This window comes from Hypanus sabinus, chromosome 8, assembly GCF_030144855.1.
Source record: "Hypanus sabinus isolate sHypSab1 chromosome 8, sHypSab1.hap1, whole genome shotgun sequence".
Lineage (NCBI taxonomy): Eukaryota > Metazoa > Chordata > Chondrichthyes > Myliobatiformes > Dasyatidae > Hypanus > Hypanus sabinus.
Window position 1 is genome coordinate 55,871,723 of NC_082713.1, and position 19,258 is coordinate 55,890,980.

The window sequence follows — 19,258 nt, forward strand, 5'->3', positions numbered from 1 at the left end:
AAGTAGTATCACTAGACGTTCCTTTGTCCAATAATCAAAGTTCTTCAAAAGAATTCAGTCACATTCATCAAGTACGACTTTAAGGTGCTCAATTACATCTTAATATTTTCCCAGTTACAGTCTGAGATACTGGAAGATAACTGGTTAATTAAGCTAGTAAACTACTTCATTAATAAGATAAAAACTCAGGATAGCACATCACTAATGAGCTTCCTCCAAAGATATAAACAGACTTCTGAAAACTTCTGCACTAACTTCACTCTTGTTCATTTTCCTTTTTCCTGAAATATCTCTGTGCAGGTTTTGAAACTCCTAAGGAGCTTCTTTTCACGCACCTATTTTATTTTTCTTAATATTTGTTATGTCACTTGCTCCCTCTGTAAAAGATCCATACTCCAGTCCCTCAGCATGACAACTAACACTGGAAACTCACTGAAGTGAAGCAGCAGAAACAATGGAAAGGAATTACTAAATGATACGACAACAAAATGTGCCCATGGAACATTGTCTCTCCTTGTTAGCAGAATTCATAGATTATCATTAGAGCTAATTGGCACAAAAATGGATAATGGATGGATGAAGTGGAAAACAATGAGTAACAAAGGACAGATGAATAGAGGTGACTCTGGAATTAGGTGTAATGTGTGTCCTTCCTCACTGCCCTGTAGGTATGAAGTATATTTCCAGAATGGAGTTCAGTGCAGTGGTGCCTATCTGAAGTTGCTATCAGAAAACGATCAGCTTGATCTGGTAAGTCAATCTTTTGATAAAAGTCAGGATGGTTTTGAGTGTGCGTAAGTGCACAGTTCCTTACTGAAGACAGTTAGTTTAAAAAAGAACAGGAGTATCCTAGTCAGTAAGTATTTTTTATGTTTCTCTAATCAGCAAGATTTTATAACAGTAGAAATATCGGTGATTAGTAGATATTCTTCCCAGAGACTCTCAGAGCTGAAAACCACTGTGAAGTTCTTCTACACAGTTCAGTGAACATCCCGTTCTAAACACAAAGGTGGTCATCAAATTCAGAAATTGTCTTATTTTAAAAATAAGCAGTCTGCAATTTGTCTCTAACTTAAATTGTATCAATACAAATTCAATTAAAAGTCTCTTGATGATCTTCCTTGATTCTAGATTGTATTGGTTAGTGGTTACTGTCAATAGATCATTCACACACCAAGTCAATGATTAATGTCAAACTCAGATTACACCTGTGGATAATCAGTGATGATTCTAGACTGTTAGTCAATGGATGGTCACCATTAACTATGTCAATCATTGCTTAACATTGATCCAATACTTTGTCAGTCAATGGTTATTATTAAAGTCCAGCTCATTTGTTCATTGTTTATATTTGATATTCATATGTGTTGATCATTGATTACCATTGTTTCCCTCTGTCACTGTTTAAAAGGATGGGGTGAGTACCAGTTTGATATTAGAAAAAGAATTCCAACATGTGGGTCCATGGTCTCCTCTTGTTCCAAGATGAGGCCACCCTCAGGATGGACGAGCAACACCTTACATTCCATCTAGGTAGCCTCCAACCTGATGGCATGAATATCGATTTCTCCTTCTGTTAAAGATAATCCCTCCCGTTCTCCTCTTCTTCTATTCCCCACTTTGGCCTCTTGCCTCTCCTCACCTGCTTTTCATCTCCCCCTAGGTCTCCTCCTCATTCTATTTCTCCTATGGTCCATTTTCTTCTCCTATCAGATTCCTTCCTCTCCAGCCCTTTATCTTTCCATCCCCTGGCTTCACCTATTACCTTCCAGCTCTCCTCCTTCCTCACTCCCCACGTTTTTATTCTGATGTCTTCCCCCTTCCTTTTCAGTCCTGAAGAAGCGTCTCAGCACAAAACATTGACTATTTATTCTTTTCTGTAGACGCTGCCTGACCTGCTGAGTTCTTCCAGCATTTTGTGTGTGTTGCTTACCTTTGAACAAGGTGGTTTAAGTGGATTCAGCTGACAGGTCCTACGCAATCTGAATCCCTTTTCGATGACAGCTTTTATGTGCTCATTACAAACTCTACCATTGTTTTCCACAGAGGAAGTTCAATGATAAAACCCCATACAGCATCATGTTTGGACCAGACAAGTGTGGCCAGGACTATAAATTGCACTTCATCTTCAGGCATAGGGATCCAGTAACAGGTGCATATGAGGAAAAGCATGCCAGGAAACCAGACGTGGACCTCCAGAGTTACTTCGACGATAAAAGACCTCACCTGTACACACTAAGTAATGTGACCTTTATCATTCTAACAAAACAGCTGCAAGAGAGGGAAGGCAGTTATTAAGAAAGGACTTTTAATGTATTTTGATTGAAGTAGTACAGGTTAAATTACCTTTTAAACAAACAGCATAGAACAGGCAATCCATATGATTCAAACAAATCTGTATATAACTAAACAATCTGTCAACTTTCTCTTAAGAAACTATTGGTGAAAGTAATAACTAAAGTGAAGAACCAGGTCTCCTGTGTTCAACACAATCTGTGGGTCTAAACTTCCTGTATCAAAAACAGTTTAACATGCAAATACCAAAGCCCAGCTCTTGCTTTCTGGAGCAGAGTCATTATTAGATCTCAGCATTGCAACATATTTACGTAGCATCCCAATACTAGCATATTATAATACAATCATTGTACTTAAAATTGCTTCTCACTTGATGTTCTCTTTTGTCTCTCTATTTTCAATAAAAATTCCAATAATTACTGATTTAGTTTTGAGACCAGACAACAGTTTTGAGATGCTGATTGATGAAAGATCTGTGAGTAAAGGAAACCTCCTTCAGGACATGACACCCTCTGTAAACCCTCCCAAAGAAATTTCAGATCCCAACCATCAAAAGCCTGAAGACTGGGATGACAGGCCTGAAATAGCTGACCCAGAGTCCGTGAAACCCAATGACTGGTAAGAATCAAACTACTACAAGTTAATGAAGGTGCCTGTGCATATAGATACTGTTAACTGGGTGTATATCCCCTTTCATTCTTCAATGTAGAAATTACTAAACTCCAGAGAGTAATTATCACCGCCAATACTATGGACCAGAATAAGACATGGCTGATTTCCACTATAGAGAATGGAAATCAGCAGGAAATTCAGCAGTTTTCCTCCAATAACACTTGAGACTAGCCTCTGGCCAGCACCAATCAGCTAACTAGTGAGAATATTCCTCCTAGCAGCAGAGTACTTGTGAGTACAGGGACATTCCTTCCACCTACACTAGATTATAAATGAATCCAGAAGCATCGCCCCGCTAATACAAGACCCAAATCGCAAAATGGTTCTGACTTAGAGGGATGCCATTCAACCCATCAAATCTGCAATCCGATTTGTCCCACTCCCCAAACCCTGATATAGGTGTGGATGCATTGCTGAGGGTCAATATCTACCAACATTTGCAGGGACTGAGTCTGGTTCAGAACAGTCAGCACTGCTTTGTATATAGGAAGTTGTGTCTGACAAATCACTTGGAGTTCTTTAAGGAAGTAACCAAGAAGATAGGGCAGTGGATAACCCTAGATCTCTCATTTCTGTATTCTTTTTTGCCCTCTATTTATATGGCATCTTCCTAATTATCTTGCCAAAATGTATTACTTTGTGTATCTCAACATTAAGTTTCATCAGCCACCTATTCCTCCATTCAATAGCCGATCTCTATTGCATCAATGTCTGTCACTATCCTCTTACCATGGCACTAACCATGCTTCCAAACGTTTATGACATCTGAAAATCTGGAAGATGTGCCCAACTCCAAAGCAATATTATGCTTAGAGAAAAGCAACAGTTCTTATACTGATCCCTAGGAAACTTCACGATACACTTCCATAATGTACTCAACAAGAAACCTTTCACTATGATTCTGTTTCCTGTTATGTGGCCAATTTTCTGTCCTGACATAACACCTTTTATTGTTGTGATTTTCTGTCTGAATGACAAGTCATTATGTGGCACCTATCAAAAGCCATTTGAAGTCTAGGTATATCACATCAACCACATTTCCATTATCAATCCTCATCTATTTCATCAAAAGTACTATCACATTAACTAAACAAGACTTTTCCTTTAACAAATCCTGGCTGATTTTCCTAATCAATTGATACCAGTCCAAATTCAGATAAATTCCTCAACCAGCAAGAAAGTGAGTAAAAGTCATCCCTCAGCTGATAGAAATATGAATTTACAGTAGTGGATTGATCTTTCTGGAAAAAAATTCAATTTCACAACCAAATGTTTAATCTCAGCTAGAGATTATTATGTGGATAAACATAATTCATACTGTGCTGGCATCAGTACTGAAAGATGGTGTGAATAGAATGAAGAAGGCTGGGAGAGAAGGTATAGAATGCATAGTTGGCCAGTATTTTAGGCACTGTTTCAGAACTAGCCTCTCCAACAACTTCAAATCACTGTCCTACTATTGCTATGTGTTATATCTAGAGTTGTTCCTTCCTACTGCCATATTTTATTTGCAAACCTTAATGCTTTCTGAGTAATTTACAATATGAATTTACGTCAGTTATTCACATGCACAACTGCAACGTTCTTTACCACAGGGATGAGGATGCTCCCCGCTATATTCCTGATCCCACTGCTGAGAAGCCTCTTAACTGGCTGGATGACGAGCCAGAATACATTCCAGATCCGGAAGCTACAAAACCTTCAGACTGGTGAGTTGAGCAGAAGCTGATTATAGATATGAGACGTCTTCCCACAGCTTGAGGAATACAACCGCACCCAGACACCAAACTCATGATGTATACCATAACTTCATTAGGATATTCATCCATATAACCCAACTTTCATTCTCATATTCTTTGAAATACCCTCAGCTCTTTGCAGAATCATTACCTGTATGTCTATACGTCACACACCTCAATGTAATATCCTTTCAAATGCATCTGATTAATTCCTCATTAATCTTACCAAGTTATCTTTTTATTTATTCATTTACAGGACGTGGGCATCACCAGCTAAACCAGTGTTTATTGCCCAGCCCTACTTGCCCTTGCGAAGGTGGTGATGAGCTGCCTTCTTGAACCACCGCAGTCCCTGAGGTTCTAGCCCTATAAATGAGAAATCATTACTTAACGTCCAACTATTTTTGCCTCCTCTAGCAATGACTGATAATAACAAAATCCAAAGATTTTCCCCACTGTGATGAACAAAAATGTCAATGTTTAACATTAGATTTAATAAAAGAGATGTTCATAATAAACTATTTCTTTATTTTTCTCATAGATCATTTAGGAATTATTTTTCGATCTGAATCACATAAATTTTGTTTTGCAGGGATATAGAAATGGATGGTGAATGGGAAGAACCAAAGATCCCAAACCCTCTGTGCAAGTCTGTAGGCTGTGGAACGTGGAAACCTTCCCCAATCCCCAACCCGGCCTACAAAGGCAGATGGAAAGCACCGAAGATTGCCAATCCCAATTATAAAGTAAATTCATCTATGCTACGTTGACGGTCCTTGTGTAAAACAGATTTTTAAGGTTTTACAGTCTTGCTTATATTAGCTAGAAGTTTTGAACACTCTGTAGCATTCCTGTTAATAAATACAGAAGTGTGCTGTGCAGACCAGAGGGTGTGAAAAAAAACCAAAATGTTGGAGGAAGTTAATGGAACAGGCAGCATCTGTGGAGGGAAGCTGTCAACATTTTGAGTTGAGACCCTGCATCAGGCTTGTATTTCATAATTTTTAACATATGTATTTTTCCTCTTGCTGCTCTTGTTAATCTACGGGTTTCTCTGAAGAAAGAAATTTAGAACCCAACCCAATGATTATCATATGTGAGTTTCAGGTGAGGAATAGTTTTGGCTGGGAATTCACACATGGACAATGAGGTGCATTGCAGTTGAAAAAACACATTATGTTGGGAGCACTGAAACCTGTGTGATTTTAAATGGCCACCAATCCATCTATTATATGTGATAAGTCAGCTAGCATGAGTCCAGTGTTGAAGGTGATCAGCCAAAGGCGAGAAATTATCCCAGGAGATCCCTGCACTTTTATCTCCTCCCATCACTTGATTTTTCAGTTTATACACCAACATGTCTCCTCATCCCAAAAGGCTCTGGCTATAATGGAAAGATCATTAAACAGTACTGACTCATTTCTTGTAGCTATTGTTGCTGTCTCCCTTGAGAGAAGTAACTGTCCTTAGATTCTTAAAGCAAATGTGATAGAATTTCCTTTCTTCACTGAAGTAAACATTACTCTTTTTATAACATAACCGAGAAGTCTAAGTTAGCAAAATTTCTAATTTTCTAATTTTTTTCCAATAGGGAGTATGGACACCTCGAAAGATACCTAACCCAAACTATTTTGAAGATTCAAACCCATTCCAAATGATTTCAATCAGTGCCATTGGACTGGAACTCTGGTCACTCACCGACAACATTATGTTTGACAACTTTATTATTTCATCTGATGAGGAGATTGTCAAGCAGTGGGTGAAGGACTCTTGGGCACAAGCAAAGGCAATATATGATGCAGATGGAGTAAGTTAACACTCGTTGCAGAGCGATCGCTTTCGTTGAGTTACAGCATAGGATAAGTTTCAATGTGCACAGCTCCTTAGGTTTGGTCCAACAGGTATGGGGGTTGAGAGAGGATTGCAGCCAGATGGTGGGGGTTAAAACCAGGCACACTGACAGATCAGTGAGGCAACTCCACACCATCATCTCCCACTTCTAACTGCAGTTAAGCTGTGATGGAAACCTTCATTAAAGAGGCAGCATGTCAATTAAAAAATGTTTGTCACTCAGATATGGCAGTAGTAATATGCCTCCACAATTTTACTGTGGTCTGTGGGTTTATAAGGTTTCCCAGAATTTAGCAGGTAAAATAAGGTAGGAACACACCAGCAATTGAGGGCTGAAGAAAAAACGGAAATATGCCAGAAAGTAGCAAAAGCACTCTGCTACTTTGCTGCCTTCTGAGTGAAAGGCTTTGTTCACACTACTGGTGCTGGGAGGTTATTCTGGCAACTTCAGAATTTTGTATATTTGCTTTGCACTTTGGATCTTGGATCTGTCAGATTAGTTTTGGGTGCTGCTGTACTTTTGGCTGTCTGTGCGACCACGTGCTCAGAATTATCCCAGGCTCTGCCAGATACTTTTATAGGATCTCGCTGCCTGTGGCCTGCAGGTGCTTACGGGCTTGCTTCTCTGGTTGGGCAAGCATTTAATTCTTACAGCTCTGGCACCAGTCAGTATGTACGGATGCTCCTATGCAGGCTTCCCACGGTTACAGGATGCATCTGGTTATAAGCACTTGGCATTTAAGTCCCTCTGCAATATTCATCAACAGTAATAACATCCATACTGTAAATGGTACACAGATGTAACAATATATATTTGCAGCCTTGTATAAATTCTTAGGCGGTTACCTTAATACAGTAGAACTGTATTAATCCACTATCCCATTATTCAGAAATCCCAATGGTTCAGCATCAGGCTCATTGGGACTGTTTGTAATCTTTCATTGAACCCACTGGGGCCTTTTCCCATGCTTCCATTAAACCCATTAGGTCTCTTTTCCCACAATCCCTTTGGAACACATGAGGCTCCATTTCCTGTACTCACTTTAAGTACATGAGGGTCGCTCAATTTTCCTCGAATGTCTCATGCTTTCCTTTTGCAGGAAACTTTATTGTTTTGCTGCATAAAATGGATTAAAAGTTATCTGGAATATCAATAGGATTAAAATCCATTTACCATGAAAATGTTAGTCCAACATTGCCAAAGACTACAGTGTGCCACATAAGAACTCCATCTAATAGGGGAATTGATAGAGGTATATAAAATTAAGTGAGGTACAGATAGGGTAAATGCAAGCAGGGTTTTTCCACTGAATTTGAGTAAGACTAGAACAAAAGGTCATAGGTTAAGGCTGAAAGGTTAAATATTTAAGGGAAATATTCTTCACACAGCGAGCAGTGAGAGTGTGGAACAAGCTGCCAACAGAAGTGGTGGACGTGGGTTCGATTGCAATGTTTAAGAGAAGTTTGTAAAAGTACATGGATGGGAGAGGTATGTAGGGCTATGGGCCAGGTGCAAGGCAGTGGGACTAGGCAGTACAATACTCTACCACGGACTAGACTGGCCAAACGGCCTGTTCCTGTGCTCTTTGACTCTGTGACTCTAAATTAAAATCTGTCTCCCTGTGCCTATTAATACTCTTGCAGTGTGTTAGCACATATCCAAGTGGGAGAAATTTTTCTCCCTGTTCTTCCCTTAAACGAGATGCTATGATAGTTGAGAATTAGGAATGCTGACAGTCCTAACCAAAGACCTACATGATCCCCTCAAATGCAAATAATCAGAGTCAGGAAGTCCAGTGTCCACGATGAAACTCACTCCATCTACTTCATCACTGCTCTCCCGACTCTATTTGATAATATTCCCAGCGAACAATAAAATGGGTCTTCTGTGGACCCGTCGTTCACCACCCCACCTCAAGACAAATGAGAATCTGCTGGAGGCTCCCTCAGTAAGAGTTCCTCCAGCTTGTTTGTATTTGTTGACTCAGTAGGAGCTGCTGTTTTTGACATCCAGACAACTGACTCTTTGCTGGTCAGCCATCTTTTTTAATGTATTAAAAAACGTATGGGTGGATATCTCACTGGGAGCCTTCTCTTCATGTTGGATGAACCCCAAACCTGGGAAGTTTGCTTGGAGCTTATTTGGAAGCTCTGTTCCCCAAGGGAGGAGAACTTCCATTGTCATTTGTCCAATGGTGCCATCATGTGGCAAAACGTCTGAGAGTGCCTCATTGTGTTTTCATGTGTCCGTCTGTGCCTTTATTTAGTTGTTTCCGAGTGTGAATGGATACATATTTTCATAAGTGACTGATAACTTCTGTTGATTACTGTCGTCCACAGCCTGACTTGATCATGCAACTCATTTTGGCAGCAGACAAGCGCCCGTGGCTCTGGGGAGTCTATGTGTTCACAGTTGCCTTACCAGTGATCTTATTCATTAGCTTTGTTTGGCCAGATAAGGTAAGTTGTTAATTTTGGTTCATAATAGAGTAAAAACGGAGTAAGAATTAAATGCTTAAAACTAAAATATTCTCACTGAATCACGTTCCTGTAATTTATTGTTGGTTCTCTTATAACTACTATATTGACCTACCCACTTTGTGTGGTATTGTGTCCCCTGCCTGTACTATAAAGGGGAGTGGTGGGGGGGTGGAGTACTGTAATTTTCACTAATACATTTTATCTTGACGTGTTGTGTTCTCCTGTGACACGGATTGTTTTCGTAGCGTTTTGGGCCCCCTGATGATTATTACTACAAGAAGACTGATGATGTGCAGGTCAACGATGATGAAAAACTGATTACAGAGGGCCAGTCTCAGCAGTCAGGTAACCTCAACAGCACTAACAGTTCAGCTGCCTGAGCTAGGGGCTGGTTTTGATTACCTTTGTTTGTTAAGAGCCTCAAAATGGATTTAGTAAGCCTACCACCACAGTAAAATTAGCAGTTCTGTACTTCCCATTTGAAAGGAACAATGAACGGGGATTATCCATTTAGTTTAGTAAGGGAACTGAGAGTCTAAGTAGTTATTCCAACATTTGCAGAATCTCTTGTGTTTAAATAGGATTCCAATTGCCACCTTGATGGGAACCTATTGGAGGTTGCTGAAATGTTTCTCTGGAAGGGGAAAAATTGATCAGGTCAATATAGTCTGCATTCATATAGTGCTTTTCACAAGCTTGGGATGTGCCAAAGCACTTTATGATCCATAAATACATTTGAAATTCATTCCTTATTATAAATGCCCTGATCTTTGAATGATCAACAATGCCCAATATTCTGCTAGTGTGCTCCGATGCATAGTCTCCCAGAGGAACCCAGCTTGTCAGTAAGCTTAAGTTCTGTCAAAATGTCCCAGGTCTGAACTATTAACTCTTCTTGTAGAGAGGTGAATCTTTGGACTTCTTTGCCCTGGAGTGTTGTGGAGGCTAGCTCATTACATGAACTTAAAGTGGAAGTGGTTAATAGGATGAGAGTGGAGATGAAGAATTGGCAGAGGCTGAAAGTCTAGGAATGGTTTGAGGGGCAGAAGGCTAGTGATGCAGAAGATCAGGAGGGCTTGAAAATGACATATTGAAATACATGTAGTCAAAAAGAGCACACGAGTCCAACTTATATTCTCCACATTCACAAACAACTTAGCTGCCTGTTACACTGGTAATCATGTAGTAGACCACTGCATCATTTTTACCTTAAGGAAGCTCAGCCACTCACTTTCAAAGATATTGCTGTGGTCCAAGTGGAACCACTATGTCAGTGTTACAGGGGGCTTCTGAAGAGCCAGTCATTTGGGTAAATAAGATTCCATTTAGCAATGAAAAATGGACCAGTTAATCTGTTTCATTAGTGACGTTGACTACTCTTCTTTAAAACTGTATTATGAAATCCTAAAAGAAACAGGTCTTCAGGTCCACACCTTCAGGTGGCACCATCAACACTACAGTTTGGATTTTCTGTTTAAGTTCCTGGAGTGGAACTTGTGCCGTAACCTTCTGACAAAGGTGAAGTTGCCATCAACCAAGTTCCTGATTACTATAAAGTCTACTTAGCCAAGTTATTGCAATTTCCTCAGGTGCCTTGGAGTTGAAGGCTTGTGTGAGGCATAATAGCAAAGAAAGTATAATACATAGGAAAAACTAAAAATAAGATAGAGATATAGGTATCCATTAGTCTCGTGAGACCATGGATTTGCGCCTTGGAAGGTTTCCAGGGTGCAGACCTGGGCAGGGTGGTATGGGAGACCGGCAGTTTCCCAAGCTGCAGGCCTTCCCCTCTCCACGCTACTGATGTTGTCCAAAGGAAGGGCACTAGGACCCATACAGCTTGGCACCGGTGTTGTCGCAGAGCGATGTGTGGTTAAGTGCCTTGCTCAAGGACACAACATGCTGCCTCAGCTGAGGCTCGAACTAGTGACCTTCAGGTTACTTCAGATTCCAATGCCTTATCCACTAAGCTAAGCACCAACACTAAAAGCTAAAAATATTATTGTCATTTCCACCAAGGTATTCTAGCCACTGAGGAATCTGCTTCCAGAGTAACATACAAAATGCTGGAGGAAATCACCAGGTTTCAGCCCCAACTATTGGCTGTTATTCCCTTCAGCTGATGCAGCCTGACCTGCTGAATTCCTCCAGCACTCTCTGTATGTTGCTCAAAGTTTCCAGCATCTGCAGAATCTCTTTGGTTAATCTGCTTCAAGACCCGTGTTGCTCTCTACTCCAACGTTGACAACTGCTGAAGACGAGCACATTACTGTCCTTCTTTGGTTCCCTCGGCTGAGAATGCATCAGATCCCCAATAGGTCTATCTTACAGCTATTTCTGAAAAATAATTGCTAAAAGGTAAATCTATTATCCAAGTACAAAGATTTGTTTTCTTGTGGGCACACACAGTAAATCCAAGAAATAGAGTCACTGAAAGACCCCACCCAACAGGATGGATCAACAACCAATGTGCAAATGCAACAAAAAATAAACAATGAACGTTGAGAACATGAGATGAAGAGTCCTTGAAAGTGAGTCCATAGGTTGGGGAACAGTTAGTGATGGGGCGAGTGAAATGATCCCCTCTGGTTCAAGAGCCTGATGGTTGCGAGGGTAATAACCGTTCCTGAACCTGATGGTGTGGGTCCTGAAGCTCCCGTACCTTCTTCCTGATGGCAGTTGACTGCTGATATACAGTTTACAGACCAGTTCAACAATCAGATTCTTCAGTGCTAAACTGTCATGTCTCCACTCCACCTTGGACTGGACTTGTTAATGATTATTAATCATGATCTGCATTCTCAGGTAACCCTTTCCATGATCAACAAGGGATGGACAAAGAAAGTGCCCAGAGACAAATGAAAGCAGAATGGGAAATATCTGCACAGGTTGGAATTCCAGAACATTTCTTTAACATTGAAATGTTTTTACTTTGACCTAATTTTTCAAAATGAAATATTTAGCAGAGCTCTTACCTGTAACATTTTCCAGCATCGTTTTGTTTTATAAATCACATGACAAACCAATACTCCCAACGGTGCAACTTGTGAATTATTGTCTGAAAGTTATAGCAGGTAGTATCAGGTTCTGTGCACTACATGATCCAGATTCATTTAAAAATCAAATGCTCTCAGATCTCAGTGTACTTGGTTCTGGGCCCTCCGTGTGTGTGATGCTGGAAAACTCGAGCATTACTGTCCAGTGATGATATAACATTCCCTTTGATGCTGTTTCTGGGATTTTCTAAAGATTATCTGCATGGGCTCTTTTAAATATCATTCTTGTAGACACAGATTCACAGTGCTTAGAGCCTGCTTTTATGTGACTAGTGAGACCATTGCTGGGGACCTGACTCAGCCAGGGCTCCTTAGCTCTTTTGTGGAGATTCCTTTTGTCCCCTCACACACGTTTTCAAGATAGCATAGTTGTAATAATAATAAGTTACTTCTAGAGCACTTTCATACAATGTAGTTCAAAGTGCTTTACAATGGAATGAAGTGTAAACATGAAAATAAAAAATAAAAATAAACATGAAAAAAGTCAAAAAGATTTAGTCAAAAGCGAGGTTAAATGGGTTTTGAGCTGGCGTTTAAAAGTGAGTCTGCATCCCTTATAGTTTCAGGTATTGAACTCCACAGTTTAGGAACATAGTTCAAAAAAGCTGATATACCAATGATCTTTTGAGGGAGATTGTTGAAATTTAAGAGAACAGAGGAAGAAGACCTGTGAGCTGAAGCAGGATTATAAAACAAAAGTGATTCTGTGATGTATTCCCATTCCAGACCATTAAGAGCTTTAAAGACAATTAAGGAAACTTTAAGATCAATCCTAAAAGATACAGAAAGCCAATACAGAGTAGCTGGGACGAGAGTGGTATGCCCCCTCATCCTGGTTTTAATTAAGAGTCTAGCAGTGGCATTCTAAATGAGTTGAAGTTTGGTAAACCGATTGCTTTGGAAGGCCAGTAAAAACGCATTGCAGTAATCTCATCTATTTGATATAAAGGCATTAATTAGTTTTTCAGCATCATTACCTGATAGAAACAGACTGTCACATGCTTATCATCCCAGCCTGACATATTCCCCTTATCCATCAATTTATCATGCAGCTTGATTCAACACCCCCTTCAAGAGATCAGACTCAGCTAATGATTCCTTATGACCTTCCCACCTGGGAAAACAAGCCCTTAACCCCATCCTCCAAACAATCAATAATCCAAACCCTTACCTAAGCTATCTGCTCCAACTCAGTCCAGACCACCCCTCTTATTCCTCACCTCCTTGACCCCCTAAACCCAAATCTGTCTGAGTTCCCAACATGTTAAGACCAGGGATAAAAGAGTCAAAGGCCCTCCACAGCCACAGTTTTAATGTGCTTTTGCGGGCACTGACCTGCATACAGGCCTGAAACTTTTTTTAAACATATGTAAGTGAGCACTTTCTTTGTCAGAAAATGTAGTGATCCTCCTTTCTCCATAAACCATAGCAACAGTGATACACTGGAAGTAGACAGCTTTTTATTGTTCCAGCAGCACAGTGTTGGGATTTTCACTATATCGTCATTTCCATCATTTGCACATCATTCTAATTTGCTGACTCGTATCTAAGCACAGCAATTGAATCCTCAATCATCCCTGGCCAATTTGCTGTCTTGGTCTTAGTAGCAATGTCAGATATCCACTCTTCTAAGGCTATGTTCTACACTAATCTAGATTTTAGTAATTGAAAGGAAAAAGAGTTTCATGTATCTATCACCCCTAACAACACATCAAAGCACTTTAAAACCTATTAAATTCTTCTGGAAAAGCAGGTGTATTTGAAATGCTGGGAATGCACAAAAAAATCTCAGAAATAGACATGATAATACCTAACTGATTAGCTTAAATGACATAGTCATAAGGCCACAGCTAGATGCTACACAGAAATAGGCCATTAAGCAACCACCAGTCACCCATTTACACTAATCCCACATTGATCCCATTCTTTCTCAGTAGAGGAATAATTATTGACAAGGACTATTCTGTTCTTGCTTGAACTGTGCAATGAAAAGTCCTATTTTTATCTGAAAAGGCCTTAGTTCAACAAACTGAAAAATACAAACCTTTCAACAGTGGAGCACTATGTCTGATGCCAAGGAAATAATGTTAACAACAAACAAATTAAATGTCAGTTTTGTAAAAGAAAGATATAGTGCACAGGAGTCATGATATTCTTATCTAATTATATACAAAGTCATAATCAAGAAGCAATTTTAATTATCCCTTATACCAAGACATACTTTGAATACCGAGGCGAACCATAGATACTAGCCTTTTAACAAAAATTGCAAACAAGGGCAGTAATCTCCAATCAAAGCACAAAAAATGTCAACTACACAGTTGATGATTTTGAACATGGTCAATACTCTCAAAGCGTACGGACACCTCATGAGTTTAGAAAGTTGTCGTTCTTCCACCTGGAGGAAGTTTGTCAATAGAAGAATTTCGTTAAATTATAGGCATAAAGGAAATGAAGCCAGATGTTTATGGAATTTATTCTGTTTGCAGGCACAAGGGAGTGGTGACTCAGGCCTAGGGCAGATTCCGGTTAAGGAGGCCCTGCGACACCGCACGACCAGGCCGGAGTAACGTGCAGAGGATTCATCACAGCTAAAAGAAAGACTTTTACACATTTCCAATTGACAACCTGACCAGAGCTTCACTGAAAATCTTTGGATATTTCTGAAGATCTTGATTTTTATTAATGTGGTCTTTTTTCTTGTTTTTTTTAATGAAAAACAGGGGTTACCTGGTTTTATTTGTCATAATATGATAAAAGTAGTCTTCTTATTTGAATTTATAGTTTTCCTGGAAATACTAGATAGGGTAAAACCTTACACATTATTTCAAGTTGTGATAAAATTAAATATTTTTTCTTCTCTACACTGAAATGGAAGAGAATATATTTTTTTCAAAGTTGATGGAACACAAATCATTTAGCACAATTCTCAGATCCAGTTATGGCATAGGTAATGTGCTGTTCACTAAAAGTAGAATTACAAAATTCCCTCAATCCTTGTTTCTAGCTTTGTGTACTTTACCTCAAAATGAAGCTGCCAATACATCCTCTCCAACTTGTTATGGCCGTTTGCAGCAACACCTTTGTGATGTTTCGGTGGCCTTCAGTTTTTCAAAACGTTTATTATGTGTTGTTAAAATGTGGGCCTGTAGCTGCCCTGAGCCATTAACAATTAAACAGACTTTGACATTGGAGTTAAATATGGCCCAGAGTAGACATCCTTTATCAAAGAAGGTTACTTAATCTTTGGGTTTCTAGCTTTCAAGCTCACCTTTTCTGGTGCAAGTCGTTGAAAAGCTGTAACTATGGAATTTGCTGGTGAACACTTAGTTCTAGGTCACTAACCTTCCATATCCTACTCCAGGATAATATTTCTAAATAGTTTTTCATAACTTTTTAATAATAATTTTTCATAATTCTCTATTTTTTCCTCTAGGTATTCAGTCTGTGAGACAACTGGGTAATTTGTCAACCTTTAAGAAAAATCTAAGTGTTAGAAGTGCTTTAGTGCAGTGTAAAGAGAATTTCCAACAATGCAGACAGAAGCATTGGATATCAGTACTTCAATAGGTCATCATCCTACATTATAGAGTACACCAAAGGATGTCATAATGACAAAGCTCATCGCTCACTTAGAAATTCAAGATATCTCCATGATATGCAGTATATACTTATCAATTAACCATTTACTAATGCAGATAAAAGTCATATTAATTTATTTAGTACTTTGACAAGGGAAACAAAGTAGATGTTTAATATTAATATATGAAATGATAAGGGGTTAGCACAGGATGATGGTTCTGGCATTAAGACAAATCAATGATCTTAATGAATGGTAAACAAGGCTAAATGGTCTTTTCCTGTCAATGTTCCTCTGTTGTCTGGAAGATAGAACTCTATAACACAGAAACTGACCTTTTGGCCCATCTAGTTTACGCCAGCCTGGTCCTATTTACTGGCACCTGGATCAGAGCACTCCATATCCCTCTCATCCATGTACCTATTATAACTTCTCCTAGATGTTACAATTGAACCTGAATCCATGTCTTCCACTGGCAGCTTATTCCACGCTCCCACCATCCTCTGAGTTCTCGTCTCACCTAACCTGAAGGGGAAAAGCCTGCATGCATTCATCTGAACTATACACCCCCCCACACAATCATTTTGTATAGCTCTAAAAGACCCCTCCTCATTCTCCAGTGCCCCAGTAACTGAAGTCCTAACCTATTCAACTTTTCCCTATAACTCAGGTCCTTGAGTTCTGGCAACATCCTTGTAAGTTTTCTCTGTACTCTTTCAAACTTCTTGATATCATTCCCATAGGTAGGTGACCAGAACTGTTCAAAATACTCCAAATTTGGCTCACCAACTCCTTTTATTTGTTGAGGTACAACAAAGAGTAGGCCCTTCCAGTCATGCTGCCCAGCAAGCCCCTAATCACAGGACAATTTACAATGACCAGTTAACCTACTAACCGATATGTCTTTGGATTGTGGAGGAAACCAAAGCACCCAGAGAAAACCCTCACATTCCATGGTGAGGAAGTACAGGTGGCGTTGGAAATGAACTCCAAACTTTGACACCCCGATCATGCTAACCACTACACTACCATGGTGCCCGATTCCTATTGCCCCAATTGCTGTGTTCAGTGCCCTGAGTTATGAAGGTGTGGTGAACTACATATACCTGTCTGGACACGCCCCTCTACTGACTGCTCCTGTGGCTCCTCCCACAGACCCCTGTATAAAGGCGATTGGAAGCACTGCTCCTCCCTCCGTCTCCAGGATGCTATGTGGTGGTCTCTTGCTGCTAATCGTGGTATCTTGCAGCTAATAAAAGCCTATCGTTCGCCTCCAGTCTCCGAGAGTTATTGATGGTGCATCAGAAGGCCAATGTGCCAAAAGCTCTCTTTGAAATCCTATCTACTTTGCTGCCAGTTTCAAGTTATGGATTTGTATTCTCAGGTCCCTTTGTTACGATGCAGATGTTAGTGCTCTACCAATGGTCACAGCACCAATCCCTGTGTCACTAGTCACAGGCCTCTAGACAGAAACAACCAGAGAGATGTAAGAAATACTAATTTTCTGGCTTTTGTAACATTACATTTAAGATTAAAGACAAATAAATTGATGATACACCAGCTGCCTAGGAATAAAAGCAGTACAGAGTCAGCTTTGCACAGAGCCACTGTATTCAGGGTGTGGAGCTCTAAGCATCTCCAGTCTGCTTGGTGCAGTATAGCCCTGTATCACTCTTCAGAGTGGGAGAACTAAGAAAACTGCTTTAAGATGACACTTCTGGTGATAGCTTTGAAAAGAGTCAGCCAATCGTATGGAATATCACAGCCAGAAGTTGGCAATGTTACAGACCCTGTTAATGACTGACCATTCAGCAAATTTATTAGCATGCTCCAGATTAAAGAATCATCACCAAGAGATGACATTCTTCCAACTCAGCTGTGGAAAAGTAATGGTTTAGACACATGTTAAATCCTGTGACATACACTATCCTTTCACATTTTGCAGGTGTATGCAAAGGTTTTTTAAAATGGCTTTTGCAATGTCAGGTGGGGGAATGGTTTGCAAATTAAATGCTTATTCACCAACATTGACGACAATAATACCTGGCCCATAATATGCAAATTTTTTACCTCAATTGAAGGGGGCAAGTGAAAATACAACATGAAGCACTTCCAGGCCATTAATGTGACTGGGTAATTTCTATGACGTTGTTACACCACATGTGGAAAAAAGCACAATAGGCACATTGTAGTCGTCAGTGCCAAGGTATTTTTAAACCCTTCAAAAATGGGCATATTCATAAAAAAGTACACCATATGGCCCTGGATCTTGCTCTGCAGTTCAATAGGAACATGATTGATTTCATTTTGACCTCAGCTCCTCTTTCCTTGTTCTTCATCGTTTTTTATTCCTGTACAAATCTTAAATCTTGCTACATAATTCAGCCTCCATGGCTCCCTCAGGTAGAGCATTCCAAAGCTTTCCCCACCTCCACATCTTAGTTCTAAAGCTTTGCTCTTAAGTTAATTTCCCCCATGTTCCTCATGAGAACATCTCCTGTCCATCGAGTTGAATTTCAGAACTGAGGTGAGGGGTAAATGTCGCTGATGACAGAAGTGTAACATCATGGAGCTTCAGTGATAGTGAAGTCAATGAGCATCAAAGGGAAAACATTCATCATGTCTTGGAGAAAGGAAAATCGGCTGTGGTGTTTAGAGGTTTAGAACGTCACTGCAGGAATTCGTCAGAGCGGTGAGCCAGGCCCAGTCATCTTCAATTGTTTCATGACTTTCCTTCTACCCTAAAGATCAGAAATTGATACATTCCTTAATCATAGAGTTTTACAGCATGGAAAAGGCCTTTAGGCCCAACTGGGCCATGCTGACCAAGATGCTTAGCTAAGCTTATCCCATTTACCTGCATATGCCCCATATTCCTCCAAATCTTTTCTATCTACATATCTGTCCAAATATCTTGTTAATGCCTTTACTATTTCCTCTTGCAGCCCATTCCATATAGCTATCACTTTATGTGTGAAATAATTGACCCCCCCAAAACCCCTTTTACTCAATCCCCCTCTCATTTAAATTGCCTTCTAGTTTTAGACTCCCATAACCTACATAATTTTCCATACCACTCACAGCTCCTTATCAAATGAAACAGCCCTTGCCAACATACATCATGACAGAGATAAGATAGACCATATTGCCACTGGGCAATGACAATCTCCAACAAGGGAAGGTTTAATCACTGACCACTGATATTCAATGGCCACCATCGAGTTCCCCCACCATTAATATTCTGAGGATCACTATGGTAGAAAATTCATTTGGATCAGCCACATAAGTACTTTAGCCACGAGAGCAATTTAGAAGCTGAATGTCCTCCAGTGAATGATTTACTTCCTGATGACCCAAGGCTTCTCCTTCATCTCTATGGCACAAGTCAGTGATATGATGGAATACTTTCCACTTCACTAGCTGAGTGCAGATACAACAACTTTCAAGAACCTCAGCATCTAGAATGAATGTACTGGCACATTCACCCTAGAAGGACAGCAGTGATTCAAGCTGAAGTGGCACACAACCACCTTCTCAACAGGGAATGGTTGGGCAATGACCTCCAGCCCTACTCTTGTTGAGCC

The 19,258-nt window shown here is 40.0% G+C and overlaps 1 protein-coding gene across 1 annotated transcript in view; it reads left to right on the plus strand.

The window, feature by feature from the left end:
- Positions 1-14,960, plus strand: part of si:ch211-274f20.2 (calnexin) — a 31,178-nt gene extending 16,218 nt beyond the window's left edge. Inside the window, exons 6-15 of the mRNA XM_059977222.1 lie at positions 669-750; positions 2,047-2,239; positions 2,724-2,913; positions 4,563-4,676; positions 5,299-5,452; positions 6,298-6,513; positions 8,898-9,017; positions 9,284-9,383; positions 11,844-11,926; positions 14,584-14,960. Of these exons, the coding sequence (XP_059833205.1) occupies positions 669-750; positions 2,047-2,239; positions 2,724-2,913; positions 4,563-4,676; positions 5,299-5,452; positions 6,298-6,513; positions 8,898-9,017; positions 9,284-9,383; positions 11,844-11,926; positions 14,584-14,664 (1,333 nt within the window). The 3' untranslated portion in view covers positions 14,665-14,960. The remainder of the gene's footprint in view (positions 1-668; positions 751-2,046; positions 2,240-2,723; positions 2,914-4,562; positions 4,677-5,298; positions 5,453-6,297; positions 6,514-8,897; positions 9,018-9,283; positions 9,384-11,843; positions 11,927-14,583) is intronic.
- The last annotated feature ends 4,298 nt before the right edge of the window (positions 14,961-19,258 follow it).